Source organism: Carassius gibelio, chromosome A19 (genome assembly GCF_023724105.1).
Source record: "Carassius gibelio isolate Cgi1373 ecotype wild population from Czech Republic chromosome A19, carGib1.2-hapl.c, whole genome shotgun sequence".
Classification (NCBI taxonomy): Eukaryota; Metazoa; Chordata; class Actinopteri; order Cypriniformes; family Cyprinidae; genus Carassius; species Carassius gibelio.
The window spans coordinates 27,124,129-27,140,460 of record NC_068389.1 but is presented as its reverse complement, the minus strand read 5'-3'; the positions used below and the strand labels follow the sequence as shown (position 1 = coordinate 27,140,460).

The window sequence follows — 16,332 nt, the reverse complement described above, 5'->3', positions numbered from 1 at the left end:
AGGAAGGATGGAAGGATGGATGGAAGGAAGGATGGATGGATGGATGGATGGAAGGATGGAAGGATGGATGGAAGGATGGATGGATGGATGGAAGGAAGGATGGATGGATGGATGGATGGAAGGAAGGAAGGAAGGAAGGAAGGAAGGATGGATGGAAGGATGGAAGGATGGATGGATGGATGGATGGATGGAAGGATGGAAGGATGGAAGGATGGATGGATGGATGGAAGGAAGGATGGATGGATGGATGGATGGAAGGAAGGAAGGATGGATGGATGGATGGAAGGATGGATGGACGGACGGACAGACAGACAGACAGACAGACAGACAGATAGATAGATAGATAGATAGAAAGACAGACAGACAGACAGACAGACAGACAGATAGATAGATAGATAGATAGATAGATAGATAGATAGATAGATAGATAGATAGAAAGACAGACAGACAGACAGACAGACAGATAGATAGATAGATAGATAGATAGAAAGACAGACAGACAGACAGACAGACAGACAGATAGATAGATAGATAGATAGAAAGACAGACAGACAGACAGACAGACAGACAGACAGACAGACAGACAGATAGATAGATAGATAGATAGATAGATAGATAGATAGATAGATAGATAGATAGATAGATAGATAGATAGATAGATAGATTTGTGCACTTTCATGTGATCTGTCATGTTCTTGATTTAGAGAACTCTTGGTTTGTGATTCTCTTATAAGTGAACAGTGGAAACTTTGTCTTTTCCATGGCAACCGGCAGCTATTTGCACTAATTTGCAGAAGAAAAGCTGTGGAAGTGTAGTGTGCTCTGGGGGAATGTTGTATTTGGTCTTCCACAGTAATAGAAGTCTCATTATTTAGCCTCTCAGTGCTCCAGGATACCGTGCAAACAGACCGAGTGACCCTTTGTCAGGCACCTCGTCCCCTCTCAGGATCATTACGGCCCTTAGCCATCAAATGTCCCGGCGCAGCACGGAGAGGCCAGGCGGACGTCCCTCAAGTGCCCTTCATTCAGTTAGTAAAACAGATCTGGAGGCATAGAAGAGGACACGCTTGGGGTGGAATTAAAAGACATATTAAAACAGCAGGACTGGGATCATGGACTGCTGCCAATAGGATCTAACTTCACGGATCTGACCGGATTTGTCAATTGAATTTGGTGATCCACACGACCCGGCCGAACCTGGCCACCTCTTCAGAAGCAACAGAGGGTTTAAATGCATGAAGTCTGATCATGTGCCGTCTAATCACAGTGCATATGCTCTAAAAGTATGGATGTGCAAAAGTCATTTCTGAGTCCTGCACTGCTTGATTTGGTCACTGACGTGGACTTCATGGAGATATGCATGCCAAGCACACCCGGTCTGGCCCTAAAGGAGACCCGCAGCACCGACAGCAATGGACTGTACCAGGACTTGACATCCATCCACGCGCTCGACATCTCAACAGCTCGATCGGATGACTTTTACGACCTGTCATCGAGCACCTCGTCTCCGGTGAGCGCCAGCAGCGGGAAAACCAAACGCAAACGGGTGATCAGCACCGTGCAGCGCCAGGCCGCGAACATCCGCGAGCGCAAGCGGATGTTCAGCCTCAACGAGGCGTTCGACCGGCTGCGCAGAAAAGTGCCCACGTTCGCCTACGAGAAGAGACTGTCCCGGATAGAGACTCTGCGCCTGGCCATCGTCTACATCGCCTTCATGACGGATATTATCGAGAACAACTGAATTTATAGTCAATATTACAAACCCATTGTTTAGATGAACGTTTACCAAGGTACTTAAAAAAAACATATATTATAAAGATTATTTATTTTATCATTTTTGGCCTACCTTTATGGCTCTGTATGCTGCAATACAATTTGGGCTAGAAAATATTTTATGTAAAACTGTAATATTTCATCATTTTACTCTACTAAAAATAAAGGTTTCAAAAGGCTTTTTAGGGTTTTTCAAAGAACCTTTCGTTGAACAGTTCATAAAATAATCTTTTTTTCCGCTATAAAGAACACTTTGTGGAATGGAACGGTTCTGTGGATGCTGAAGCCAATAAAAATGATTAATTGTTAAAAGCGTATCTGACTTTACAGCTGAAAGGTGCTTTAGTCCAAAACTTCTGTAGGAATTATCTATTATGATCTCATTTGACTCCTAATCCTTTTGGATATTGCGTCATATTTGTCAAAATCCGTGTTGGAATAAAGTTTGTAATCCAGAAGTAACTCTTCATGTCCAAAGGTGGTGTTTTGGCCTACTATTGATTATAAGCTTGTGTTATATTATTATTTTTTAAATACCAATAGGATTGTTAATAGGATTGGTTCTAAATAATTATACATTTCCAATAGGGATTCTTCATAAGTTTTTGCATTGACTTTGGATTTTGAGGTGGTTTTCGTTATATTTATATTTTAGAAATCACAATAGGATCGTTTAGCATTGGTTCAAAATTACGGTACATTTTCAACATGAATTTTATATGAATTAATTAATTTATTTAGGATTTCTGAGATTATGATTGGGTGGTTTTGAGGTGTCAATTACAATAATTTAAATGTTTTTCTTAGCTGTAAATCAAACGCAAATTCTATCTCTGTTTCTACTATAACACGTCATGTTTATTCTATTGTGTTAGTCGCTGTTTCGTTGTAATTGTTTGTGAAACGCACTAGCAATTTTCCGAGTGAAAAATTATTTCTACACCAAATTATTTTTATTTTAGTTATGTGGATTTGTTTCAGGACTGTCGATAGATCTCAATGGACGCTAGCTATTTCAGGTAAACCAAGAACAGGTGCGCCGCACCACGATGACCATATACGATGACACTTTTGTATTAACCTCTACATTTTTAAACAGAGCATTGCAAGTCATTTTAATCAATTATATATAAATAAAAATATAAACGCATATTTATCCGTCATTTATGTGTTTGGAGTGAATCTTCACAAGTCTCTACAGACGTGAGCTGCGCATTCGCAGGATGGCACGCGTGGATAAGTTTCGTCAGTGCGCCCCCTTGCGGAGTCTTTAAAGGGTCTAGTGACACGATAAACCTCTTAGTGGTTTCAATTTGAGTTTATAATGCTTCTATGTTCTGTAACATTTAGAGAAACGTCGGTTTGAGCGGATAAAGCGGGCGCTTTGGATGTATGTGGAAGCAGAAGGCCGGTTCGGGAGCGTGTTTGTGTTGGACTGGAGCGGTCACACAGTTTGCGCGTCGTCTGCGCTCGGCGACCCGCTGCGAATGAAAACGCCGCAGAAGGAAACCTGACTCTGCAATAACACTAACACAGACATGCATTTCAGAACATGTTCAAATAAACAATGAGGTCTACTTAGAGAACCCAGATTCGCTCTATTCTTTTACAGTGACTTGAGATGGATTTCAGCCAGCTGGCTGAGAAGAGCCACAGATATTCAGCTCGCACACTGGCAGTCAATAATATTAATACATTTACGGCACGATTAATGCTTTAAACTTAAAGCATCGCTGCTGACCAGAGCAAACCTTAATTGTAAACTTTTTAAGCGCATTTTTGGTCCAACATTTGCCAGATCGCGAATCATCTCATTCCAGAAATCACGTTGAAATATGTTGAAAAGCTTTTTTTTAATGATTACATCTATGAACCACACTTATGGATTTGGCAAAATAGCCAAAGATTCATTACTGACTGTTTTAGTGTTTTATGTGTTTTTAAGTTAAGTTGTCTACCACAGTTCAAACATCTGCAGAAGAATATTTCATCTGTTCATATTTCAGCCTACTACAAATTTGTCATCTGCATGTTTCAGTATTGAATGTTTCAGTATTTCTTCGGATCACATTCATATGTTCATAGTTTCGACATGATGGATGCTTGATATCATTTTTTATATGCTAGGCAATGTGTTAAAGTCCAAAAAATAGATTCTATTCCAAATCTGAATTCCATAAACATCAACATTGGTTTAAGAATATGTCATCAGCGCGTACGTCGTGTTTAGTTTAAACGCAGCTCTGTGATTGGCTCAGATGTTTGCGATGAAGCACGGCTGCTTGCATAACAGAAACCTTTTGGATCGCGCTCCTCTCTTGCCTCTCCCCTCTTACGTAACCACGCTTCTCGTCCAATCGCAGGCCACCCCAAAAAGTTTGCGCGTTCCAGACTATAAGAGCCTCCAAAGTTCCCTTCAAGTTTGAGAAACACCTCCGTGACGCACAAGAGGAGACACCCCGTTCCGCCGGACAGAGGGAAACTACATTTTATTTGTGTTTTCCAAACATCAATGTTTGAGGAAGAGGCGATGCACGAGGAGTCCAGCTCCACGGAATCTCCAGTGGACAGTCTGGGAAACAGCGAGGAGGAGCCCGACAGACGACAGCAGAAACGCCGCAGCAGGAAAAGACGCCCGAGAAGGAAGAGCGGCGAGGATTTGGACAGCCCGACGAAAAGCAAAAAGTGCAGCAGCGGCAGCGGGAGCCCACAGTCTCTGGAGGACCTGCAGACGCAGCGCGTCATGGCGAACGTGCGCGAGCGCCAGAGGACTCAGTCTCTAAACGAGGCGTTCGCGTCGCTGCGCAAAATCATCCCCACGTTACCTTCGGACAAGCTCAGCAAAATACAGACGCTGAAGCTCGCGGCCCGGTACATCGATTTCCTGTGTCAGGTCCTGCAGAGCGACGAGCTGGACTCCAAAATGTCCAGCTGCAATTATGTGGCGCACGAGAGACTCAGTTACGCGTTTTCCGTCTGGAGAATGGAGGGCGCGTGGTCCATGTCAACATCCCACTAACGCACGGGTGCGCGCTTTCGGTGCAGCATGGTATGCAGTGCAAAACCTCGTCATAAAGTCACTCGACAACAGTCAAAAGTTTGGACACACTTGACTGAACGATTGATTTAAAAAACTTTAGACTTAAAAGCACGTGTTTAAAGTTTCACATCAGTTTTTTTTAGACTAATAGGCTATACATATTTACATTAATTCATCCCTGTATATTTTTTATATGGTAATTGAAAAGAAATACCTTTAAAAGCATCCCAGGATGAACCCTATGAATGTCCAAAGTGAGCTGAAATCTAAACGAAGCTCAAATATAGAGGAGTAAAATTTTTTTTGGTCACTACATCCTTCAAAATCTGTACTATTTCTGATTTTTAATGATTTTACTATTATTCTGCAACGTAGGAAAAAAAAGTCAAAATGTGCAGATGTGTCCAAACTTTTAACTGTTAACTGATGCTTAAATTAATATTTTGTGCTGATGTTTAAGGTTCTCCAGCATTTTCAAAACATGGTTCTATAAAAAAAAGCTAGTTTTGTATTTTTTATGTAGTTAATAAATTAGAAAAGTGTTTCCTTTTTTTTTTTGTTCATGCAACCAAATATATATATATGGCATACAGAAATATTATTAATGCTAAGAGGTCAGTTAAATGCATATTATTATTAGATAAATGTATAATACATTAAATCGTGTATTTTTAAACACTATGATGTTTTTTCAGATTTTGGGCCTTGAGCATCGAGTCAGAGGAGCTGAACTCACCGGAAGGAGCGACACGAACATTAGGAATGTAACGGGAAGGTTGCGAGCACTTACAGACACGGGAGCAGGAATTACAATCAGATCTGTGCTGTTGTGACGGAGAACGTGGAAAACGTGCTTCTGTCTGTCGACCCTCAGAGAGACTCACCGCTTCTGACAGCAGCCGACATATTTATGACAGGACGAATGAAGGAAATATGAGAGAAACTCCGCTCATAACACTTTCTCTGGCTGCTCCTAGTAAAGACGTTTATTTATTTATTAAAGACTGTCACAATGCAGAACAGATCTGGTGTCTATGCATTTTCTGTTTTAAATACGATGTAAATATGTGTATGTTTTCTGAAATAAAACATGGTTTGAAAATGTACTCATTTTAGCATGTTGTTATTGCAATTTTATGCATTAAGAAAAATACATGAAAACAAACGACAATAAGTTTTACACATAAACGCATGCAGTAATCATCCAGATAAGATAAAAAATACCCTTGCCTGATTTGCAGTTTTTTATTACATGAATGTTTAAAATATTAGTTCTACTTTGTCATTGACAAATGCAAAAAATGCATTTGTCATTGTTTAATTATTTTTTTTACAAGAAAACTATTTAACAATATCATTTCGAAAGATAAAATTTAGAAGACTTATTCTAGCCCAGAAATTATGCTCGTGTTTTAATTAAATATTTAGTTGATTTCGCTCCGAGTGCATGCTTCATTTTATTTAGCACTTAATGATTTAAAACATTTGAACGATATAAATGCACCAACTGGACAAAATGTGTTACACATAAATCATGTTTGCATGGTATTTTCTACTATAACAAATAACAACACTTAAGAAAAAAAATAGGAAAGATTAATAATGATAAGTAAGACATCTGTGTCGTTTTAAGAGGAGATTTTAACCCAAAAGGAGAGCAGGAGGTCTGGAAAAGCGCTTAGGAGGTGTGAAGGGCTCCGAACATGTATGAATTCCCAGATGTCTATAAACTGAGGGGTCAGGAAAGGCACGGAAAGATGCAGCGGGTCAAAACCACAATTTTACAACTTTATACTGATTTAGAAAAAAATAAATAAATCATCAAATGAGGTACTAGTCAAGAACATGGTAAAAAAAAATTGAAAATACATATAAAGAGAGAAATTGATTAGAGAAAAACACCATCCGATCATCTCAGACAGGCACTGGAAAGCTGCAAATAATGTTTGCACGGTAGAATTTGAACATGTCTTGTTTTAGGAGACTCGTGCACGAGCAGGGTGTGATTCGGGTGTTTCTGCTGTCACTGATCTCTCACGTGCGTTCCTCGATCCGGGAGTTTGGCCTCTTGTGAGGGAGAGAGAGCTCAGGCACCTGAATCAAACTTATTTCTACCAGATGTTGCTAATATTTTTCTGAACGTCACGTGAAGAGAACAGATGTTGAGTTGCACAGACCCGCCTTCACTTGCACGCAGTCTGACACAAATATCCTTCGAGTTTCTTAAAAAGAAGTTAGACTCGATGGGATAATGATTGGGAGAGAGTGAACCTCTTGTGGAACGCGTGTGTGTTTTGAAATGCAGCAAAAGTACGTGGAAAAGTCAAGGATTCGGGTTTCTGTTGGGAGTGTTGCAGGGATTTCATCGTGCACTGAGGATATACTTCTAGTAATTATTTCTCTAAAACTCTGATTCTCTTTTGGATCTGGACTCGTTTTGAACTTGAGTTATCGAGCTGAGCTGGATATGCTGCACTTTTGCGTTTTGGCGTGTGTTTATCATCCGGGTGGATGCTGGAGCGCCTAGAAAAGCGCTATATAAATGTAAGGAATTATTCATTATTATCTAGTGATTTTTGACTAAAATAAATTAAGTATAAATTCTAATTCCGAGTGGAATGTTCCTGTTTTTTAATACATGGTCAGAAAACAAATAAAATACCTTTACTGCAAAATCAAGCATGCATTATGACTGTAGTTATTTAGGCCTTCTGCATCGTCTGAAATCGAGCAAGTCCGTGTCGTCTTAAACTTGAGTCTAAGCGGAAAAAATTCCTGATGTGGGTGAATTATAGAGCAGTGCGCGTGCACAGCAGCTCTTTCACGTGTCATCAGGCTCACTGTGTGTGCGAGCTGATGGCTCTGACGTCATGATTTAAAATCTAAAGGCCCTTGAAGACATTAATGCTCCAGCACGGGTTCAGTGTGTATAGGGAGAAACCTGTAAAATGTAAATAATGATTAAAAAAAAAATCATAAATGACAAATCATGTCTTATATTTGCATACATTCTGCCTTTAAATTATCTTTACAAATAAACATGGCTTGACTGAATTAAACAGAAGCATTTAAAAACATGCATATTAAATAGAATAGCACTGAAATTATGTCAGCAAAACAAGTGAGTAAAATAAATTGAGAATTCATTATTTTCTGTTTATATTATATCATGATGTGGGAAAATGACTCTTTAAAATATCTTGAATCGAAACCAGATACATTTTTCCAAATGTATTTATGAAATATATGCATGGATAGTGTGGATATCTGAATGCTAAGACAGCTTTTGTTATGCATAATAACTGAGAAAAATAAAGATTTGCTATATTTGGTGGTATTATTTATGAGAAACAGGAAAACATTTAAATTTATTGTGACATTCATTTTAAAATACTTTTTTTTTTTTTTTTTTTTTTTTTTTTGTTTTTGATGTGAACAAATGCTGAATATAAAGACATTCACAGCAACCCTTTTAATATCTCTGAAGACCGTTAAAGAATTAGGCTGCGATGTCAAAATTGTATGATTTAAAAATCTGGGATCCGTGCAATAAAGTCAAACTCAACTTAATAAGACACAATACTGACTTCTGCAGAGTCTTTGATGCTGCACTCAGTGAGGTCAAAGGTCAGCTGTAAATGTGTATGCACAGACTGTTTGATACATGATTGCAGAGTTGAGATTGTCCGCGACATGCTGCTTTAATTTCATGCATTTTCGGCTCGATGGAAACTTCTAGCACACAATGATGCTCGGCTCAACAAAGTGTGTCCGTCTTGGAAGAATAGATTAATATATGATTTGATTTGAGCGAAGGCCTTTTCATCTCTGATTCACTGGGATCTGTAAGTGGAAACAGATGGATTCAGCTCTTTCCTGTCACTGCAGCTACGATCCTATAGAGGAGATTCTGATCATATTTAAATGATTATGAGCAGCTAGATCTTGTGTGCCTGTTTTAATCTTGTCCAGAGATCCATCGCACTACATTTCATTAATATTCAATGCAGATGGAGAAACAACCACAGCTTAATCAGATTGTGCTGGGAATGGCATGCTATCATATGTTTTGTGCACAGCATGCACATTTTCTATGTGCATGGAGAACCTTCACATGCTTCCTGTTAATAAAAGACCCGTCTGATAAATTCTGCAGTTAAAATGGGGCTTAGTTTTTAGTAGGATGCTAAAAACTCATATTTTTTTCTTTTTCACATCGATTGTTTTGATGAGAACAAGCCTCCCAAATAAGAAACCCAGTGTTGAAATCTTAAAATTGCACAAACATGACCAACCAGGACTTTTTATTGGTGTTAAAAGTCGTCCCACACAATAACAGGAATGCAGGATATTTTCAGAACTTGAGCAATATGAAAGCGTCGGCTGCATGCTGTTTTGTGCCAGGCGTATTTGATTAAGTTTTTGCAATGTGGAGTTTTACTGTGGTATAATGTATTTGTGATAAACCCGCCTCTAAACAACACACAAAAACAAAACAAAAACGTTGGTTTCTTCACATCTCGGTCAACTTAGTCGCTGTTCTTGGCCAGATTAAGCTACAAATTGAACCCGATTTTATGTTGCAAGTTTTGCTTACACAAGGGTTGTGGCTTAGTGTTTAGACTGGTAAACCAAAAGGTTATAGGTTCAAACCCCTAAATGAGTGATTGTGCCTGCAGTAAAAAGCTGTGTAAATCACTGGAAATGAAGAATAACATGTAAAACCGAATCTTTCTTATAAAGCCTCACAAGTGTGCCCCAGAACAAGGCATTACGCCAGTACCAGACTCTAAGTGTCTGCTTTTCCTGGTCCTCTGGATTGGCATTATAATAGTGGGTTTATTGTGTAGATGTACCACCCAGGCAGCTGTAATGGCATCTGCGACAGGGCAACTCATACACGACCGCCAGCCCACATCTACCTGTCCATCAGCCGGCGTGTGGTTTCTGAGAAAATAAACATGCAATCAGAACACAGTTCAGTGTACACACACACATCACACGCTTTCATGCAGGATAAAAGAGCTGCTGTCTGATATTTATTTGCGTTTGCTGGTTGCCAGGGTAGACACAATGTAAAGTAGAGAGAAAACTCGGATTTAAATCATCCTGTTGCTGTCCAACAGATTTCAGTGATGGAGAGGGTGTTTCTTCAACTGTGGGAGCTTTGGGAAATTAAAGTCCCTTAAAACCAGTGGGGGAAAGCTACTTTTAGAAGTACTGCATATTGTGTTACTCCAGAAAAAAGTCACTTATTACGTCACTTTTTGAGGTACGCTACTTTTGCGTTACTTTATAAATTGGACAGGGCTTGCTTGCTTGTTTTAAAAATAAAAAAGTTATATTTTTGGCAAACATAAAAGCCTTTTCACACCAAAAGTGAAATTAATACGACAGTTTAATGCAGAAGAAATTTCAGCACACTTCAGTGATAAAAAAAAAAAAAAAAAAGTAAAGTAAAAAAAGTAAAAAAAAAGAAATTTTTGCTTATTAGTATGGTTGAACTGGATCATCGTAGGTCAGAAGCAAAGACACAGGTTTATAGAATGGGATTACATTCATAAAGGATATTTGTGTTGTTTAACCTTTTTAGGTTTGCGTCATATTCTGAGTTGCATTATTTTATTCATTTTGAGGAATACTGAATCTTTTTTTTTTTTTTTTGAGTGAGATGAATTAATGCCTATTAATATTTATTTTAGAAGTACAGTAACATCTTATGATTTCTCTCAACATGGGGTCAGAAGAGCTGTCAATCAAAAAAAAAAAAAAAAAAAGTAACTCAGATATTCTGTTGTAAATTAAAAGTAAGCCTTATTTTACTAGTGATTTGAAAAAAGTAATCTGATTACATGACTCATGTTACTTCTAATGCGTTACCTCAACACATGCAGATGCACTAGTTTGTTTAACTTGACTACTAAGAATATCCACAAGTGAATTTGCATACATATGGATTTCATAGTTAAAAATCCAGATGAAACAAAGAATATCTTTAATTAAAGAGCAGAAAAAAATAAGTTAAGTGATGTGAAGACCTGGTGAAAAGTTTTCAAACCAGTATTCCTGAGGACCACAGTTCAGTAGATCATTGGTTAAACTCCCAGGGAATGACTGAATCGATTAAAAAAAACAAACGTATACTGTACCTTGAATGCAATGTTGTAATGTAAGTGACTTTGAATAAAAGTGCACGCATAATGGATAAATAGAGATGTTTAATGTGACAAAAATTTAAATGTGGACCTTAAAAGTCATGCCTGAAATGAAGGATGTTCTAGGAACCTGAGAATATAAAGGACTGAGTCATTTACTGACCTGTTTCACTAAGATGTATGAAGCTAGCTCCCTTCTGACTTCCTCTGTTTCTCCTCTGGATCAGATCCCTGCTTGGAACAGAAAGTTATGAGCGTGCTTTATTCTCCCTGAATAGCTGGAATACACACCAGGTCAAATCTATTCACTGGAAACTTTTAAAAGTGAAATATTTTCATTAGACTGGACCCTGAAGCCATGTCCGTTTTCACGCCCCTCGCCAGGAAAATCTGATGCTCTGGATCAGACACACAGCGCTGTGCGTTTTGTTCCTGGTTGACAAACACAGACCATTGTTCTCGAGGTACACGGTTTGGTTTGGTGTTCACAGATTCAGCATGAATTAGTTTAATTGTGGCGTGATCTGGATGTTTAACACATCGAGCAGACAGACTTGAGGCGTTGGACAACTGGCGATTCATCCAAAACTGAGTGTGCATGTTTCTAGCAGTCAATCACAATTTCCCATCGTTTCTACTATCTTATAAAAGATTACGAAAAAAAAACTTTCTTGTGGAAAATACAGGTTTATCACATCACATAAAGTGCACATAAACATAATTCAAAAGTTAGCATCTGTGGTAATTTCACATGTTTTCAAACTCTGCTCTAGATTCTGATAATGGGAAGTGCATTGAGAGCCGAAGTGCATTTCTTCTTAATCTGCTCTTTAACTCATCGTTGGAAATGCTGCATGAGATGTACTTTACCCCTGTGTATCAAACAGCCACATTCTGACAAACTAAAGCAGAGAGTCCTGCGCTGCACGGCGTCAGGGGAGGTTAACGTTTCAGAGAGATCTGCTTAATGCATCTTTGTCAGGCTCTCCTGGAGGGGATCTGTAGGGGGTAAATGCAGACCAGCATCCCCCTGGGGGGTAATTAGCCTTCAGTGACACCTCCAAACATTCTGCTGCCCCCCTCCAGGCAGAGCTTCAAGGCTTGATTAAGCCTCGTTGACTGGTGTCACCCTGACAGAAATGCTGAACAGATACACACGTGTATAAAGTTCATCATGACCGCATGATTCGTGCTTCTTTTCAACATGTCAGCCAGTTTGCTCAGGGTGCATGCATTGTCAAAGCTACAAAAAAAGAATACATGCATGCATGAATGCACCCAGGTTGTGACTTATATATATATAAATATATATATATATATATATATACACACACACACACACACAGAAGTCACTGCCCATGTGTGTATGCATTCATATGCAGCCAGGTGTAAGATTTTGGATGTAAACATACATCTCTCAACATGAAGTTCTGTTTGCGAGCCGTTTAATTACTTTGAAACTTTGAAACTTTTTTACTTTGCAAAATTATTCAAATAAATGACAAAGAAATGGCAAGTAAATTTTTAAGTATTTTCTAGTGAAATGTACTTTTTTTTTTTTTTTACAACTTACAACTTACAACTTAAAATAATTATTTACAGCGTAAAATTAAAAAAAGTACTCCAATAATCTTTGTTTTATTAAAACAATTTTTTTTTTTTTTTTTTTGTGGTAATCTTACATATTTAGTTTTTCAATAGGAATTTTTTTTATTATCCATCATAAATATTTTTTTTCAAAGGCAGGGCATGTTATTTAATTCTTGTATATAAATTATAAGAAGATAAGTGCAATATAAGATATATAATTTAAGGAATACAGATACAATATATAATTTAAGGAAATCATCAATCATTAAAAATAAATTGTATGAATGCAAAAAAAAAATATATATTTTTTATGCATCAAAAAATCAGAATGAACTTTATTGCACAGTGTGTTTTCATGTCAGTCATGATGCTGCCTTACTAGGGAGCTGCCTGTGTAGACAGCAAGGCAGCTCATGCTGAGTCACAGCTATGGCATTTTAAGTGTGTATTGCGTTCCTGCTCACCTCAGTGTAAAAGTGATTCAAACAGTTTCACATCCTGTCTGTTACTCTGAGTACTTCAGAGGAAACAAGAAAATTACTCTGCATTTGAAAAATCTTTCCAAATGAGTGAGCTTGTTTTTTTTTATCCTTTATGAGAAGATGTTGTGCACACATGCATCATGTCATTGCTAAAGTATGGCAATGTGATCCTCGAAATGTCAAAAACATCAGTGAAGATCCAAGAAGTGAACACTTGCATGCAATCCACCCACCAGAAACAATTAAACTGCACATGCTGCATTTGAAGAGCGCTGAATTATTACACGTTCGTTTTAGTTTTAATGCATGTTCCAGAAAAACATTCCTGAGAAGTGAGTGTTGAACTTTTATTAACCCTCATTTGTGGGTGATTAAAACCCCATCTCCCAGATCCAGATTCATGAAGCTTGATTTGCAAACTCTGGTCTGAATTGCGTTTGCCTGCTCTTCTCTAATGAAAGTTCAGTCTCACTACAGTAACGTTTCCTTCTGAGACGGTCTCTGATTTGTAAACAGTTCGTTGGTTTGACTCAGATCTTTTCAATGAATCAGATTTTGTGCTGCATTTTACAAGATCAAGCAACATTTTAAGTTTTTAATATTGAACTTAAATTTGCAGTGCAACAATGTAAAATGTATTTTATATTTATATCATGTAATATAGTTAATCTATATCACAAGAAGAGTGCCATTTTTTCTCCAGATATCAGCATCAAAACAAATGTAAGATTGATTTTATACAACTTTAATAAAGATAGCATTAGCTGACTTATATTTTGACACAATATTACCTGTTTTTGCTCAGTTTTGCAAACAAAAATAGTTCCAAACAAAGATCACAGCACTGTTTTGCGTCTCTGAGAAATGTTTCCTTATTGAATGTATCAGCTTTTTGAACAAATCAGTGGAATGAATGCTTCAGGGACGCACTCATTATCACAAGTACATGCTTTGTTCCTGAATGAATCACCCGTTTTAATGAATATTTTTTCATGTTTTAAAAATGTATTTATAAATAATAATTTATTTTAATAATAATAATAATAATAAATTATTTCAATGAAAAACCATCACATGTGAGCTGTTGAACTAGCTGACTTGATCATATAGATTTAATATTTTTTATTTTACTGTAAATTATAAGATGACTATATTTAATGGTATTTTACTGTAAATTATAAGGTGACTATATTTAATGGTATTTTACTGTAAATTATAAGATGACTATATTTAACAGTATTTTACTGTAAATTATAAGATGACTATATTTAATGGTATTTTACTGTAAATTTGCATAAAATGTCCCAGCATATTCTTTTTTTCACCATATATAGTCAGGAAAAGTTGACCATTTAACATGTTTTTTTTTTACATTTTTACCGTCTTTTACTCTTAAAACTATGATAAATTTAATCACGATTATTTAATGGTCTACACCACGGCTTTCAATCTGACTGAAATTTATTTTGGATTAGTTTAGGTATTTCATAGAGGCTTTTCAATTCAGTTGTGCCACCCAAACTATTACAAAAAGACAGAAAGTTACTTTTAAAAGTAATGCATTACAATATTGCGTTACTCCCAAAAAAGTAACTAAGTACATTACTTAGTTACTTTTTGTGGAAAGTAATAAGTTACATTCCTTTTTTGTTACTTTTTCCCATGATGGCTGGGCTTGCTTGTTAGTTTTTAATTAAAAAAAGAGTTTACAGTAGAGGGCGCAGCTCAAACAAAGCTTTTAGCTGTGAAATCCATTCTGGATTAAATTATAGAACAGGAGAAGAAAGTTCAACACTCTTCATCAATAAAAAAGTTTAACAAATGTTATGTTTATGTAAAGTAATTTTTTCTTATTATATGGTTGAATCGAATCATCAAAGGTCAGCAAGAAAAAACATTGCTTAAAATTTTTTGATTAAATACGAATTTTTTTGTTGTTTAACATATTTAATTATTACAGGATTGCAACATATTCTGAGTTTGCATTTCACAGTTTTTATTGATTTTGAGGAACACTGTGTGAGTGAAATGAATAAATGCATGTTGACATTTACTCTAGATCTTCACTAGCATCATGTTCACACAACGTGTAAATTAAAAAATAATGCATAACTTTACTAGATACTTGAAAACAGTAATCTGATTATGTAACTTGTTTTACTTGTAATGCTTTACCATCACTGCTAACAGATGGTTTGGAGCATGTTAATGTAACTAGTGAAACTAACTATATGCAACAAATATCAACCTAACTAACTTTCCGGATATGTCAGACCTTCAAATATGATGCATAATATTTTTTTTTACAAATACAGAATCTAGAAAAATAGGAATGAGTTTCAGATTTTCTTCATTCTGAGATCCAAAGTTGCTGATTTCCAGAGGTCAGGAGCAGGTATCTCCTGCTGCTCTGCATGCACCATTGTACAGAGGATGAGAAAAGTAAAGACAGAAAACCTGAAACAGATGGTCCATCGCCCCATGCCGTCTCAACCAACAAGCGCCGCTCTAGCATTCATCACCCCTGTATTTTCTGCCCCCCTGCAGGGGTAAAAGAGCCCCTCGCCCCCTCAGCTCCTCCGCGGGGGCCCGCCAGGACTATACGGAAGTGTGAAGCTCAAGTTAAAAGTTGCAGACAGATAAGAGGTTTTAAAAGCCCAAACTGGGTTTTTATGTCTCAGTGGGGTGTTGTAAATCCTTCCTCATTAGGTTTCCGTTCCTCCTTCTTCCCAGGATCTGTTTGCGTGTTAAATTAGTTTTTAGTGCCGTTTGCAAAGTCAAGCATCACTCTTACTATTTCTCGAACTTAGGGTAATGATTTCAAACAAATAATCCTGAGAATTAAACTAATTTGCATAATGCATGCAATGCCATTTGTGCTACAGTTGCATGTAGCAACCCCCTGGCATCATGGCAGCACAGTTTAAATCTATTTGACCTTGTTTTCATTAAAACCTGTAATTATGTCCTGTCTTTATATATTCAACTGAAATACCAAGCTATAATTAATAAAAATAAAACTCGTTCCACTCATTTTTTCCACTTTTCTTTCTCTACTGTCCTGCCAACGCTTTCTTATGAATTCCTTTATGAACGGTAATGTGCAGATGAGGTCAAACCCAAGCTTTCAGTTGCATTAAAGGGATAGATTTACTCGCCCTCACAAAATGAGTTTCTTTCTTCTGTTGAACACAAAATCACAAGAAAATTGGAAGTTTGTTTGATAACGGTAAATTATTAATTTCTTTATATACAGTAAAACATTGTAATAAAACTAACGATTCATGTAAAA

At 37.1% G+C, this 16,332-nt stretch overlaps 2 protein-coding genes and 1 long non-coding RNA gene across 3 annotated transcripts; 2 read left to right on the top strand and 1 right to left on the bottom strand.

Annotated features, from left to right (window-relative positions):
- Positions 1-1,285: 1,285 nt before the first annotated feature.
- LOC127935866 (pancreas transcription factor 1 subunit alpha) lies at positions 1,286-1,778 on the top strand. The gene has a single exon (XM_052534068.1). It carries the CDS (start codon positions 1,286-1,288, stop codon positions 1,739-1,741), a length of 456 nt encoding a protein of 151 aa, XP_052390028.1. The 3' UTR covers positions 1,742-1,778.
- Positions 1,779-4,005: 2,227 nt separating this feature from the next.
- Positions 4,006-5,919, top strand: twist1a (twist family bHLH transcription factor 1a). The gene is made up of 2 exons (XM_052533624.1): positions 4,006-4,822; positions 5,509-5,919. Exon 1 carries the CDS (start codon positions 4,286-4,288, stop codon positions 4,790-4,792), a length of 507 nt encoding a protein of 168 aa, XP_052389584.1. The 5' UTR covers positions 4,006-4,285; the 3' UTR covers positions 4,793-4,822; positions 5,509-5,919.
- Positions 5,920-9,102: 3,183 nt separating this feature from the next.
- On the bottom strand, positions 9,103-15,663 carry LOC127935051 (uncharacterized). Its single transcript, XR_008147961.1, has 3 exons — positions 15,498-15,663; positions 11,132-11,199; positions 9,103-9,760 (listed from the first exon to the last, which is right to left on the bottom strand). It is a non-coding gene; the product is annotated as an uncharacterized LOC127935051 (long non-coding RNA).
- Positions 15,664-16,332: the final 669 nt, after the last annotated feature.

Excerpts from the sequence above, each read along its gene's own strand:
- LOC127935866 (XM_052534068.1), top strand. The coding sequence starts at position 1,286 with ATGGATGTGCAAAAGTCATTTCTGAGTCCTGCACTGCTTGATTTGGTC.
- twist1a (XM_052533624.1), top strand. The coding sequence starts at position 4,286 with ATGTTTGAGGAAGAGGCGATGCACGAGGAGTCCAGCTCCACGGAATCT.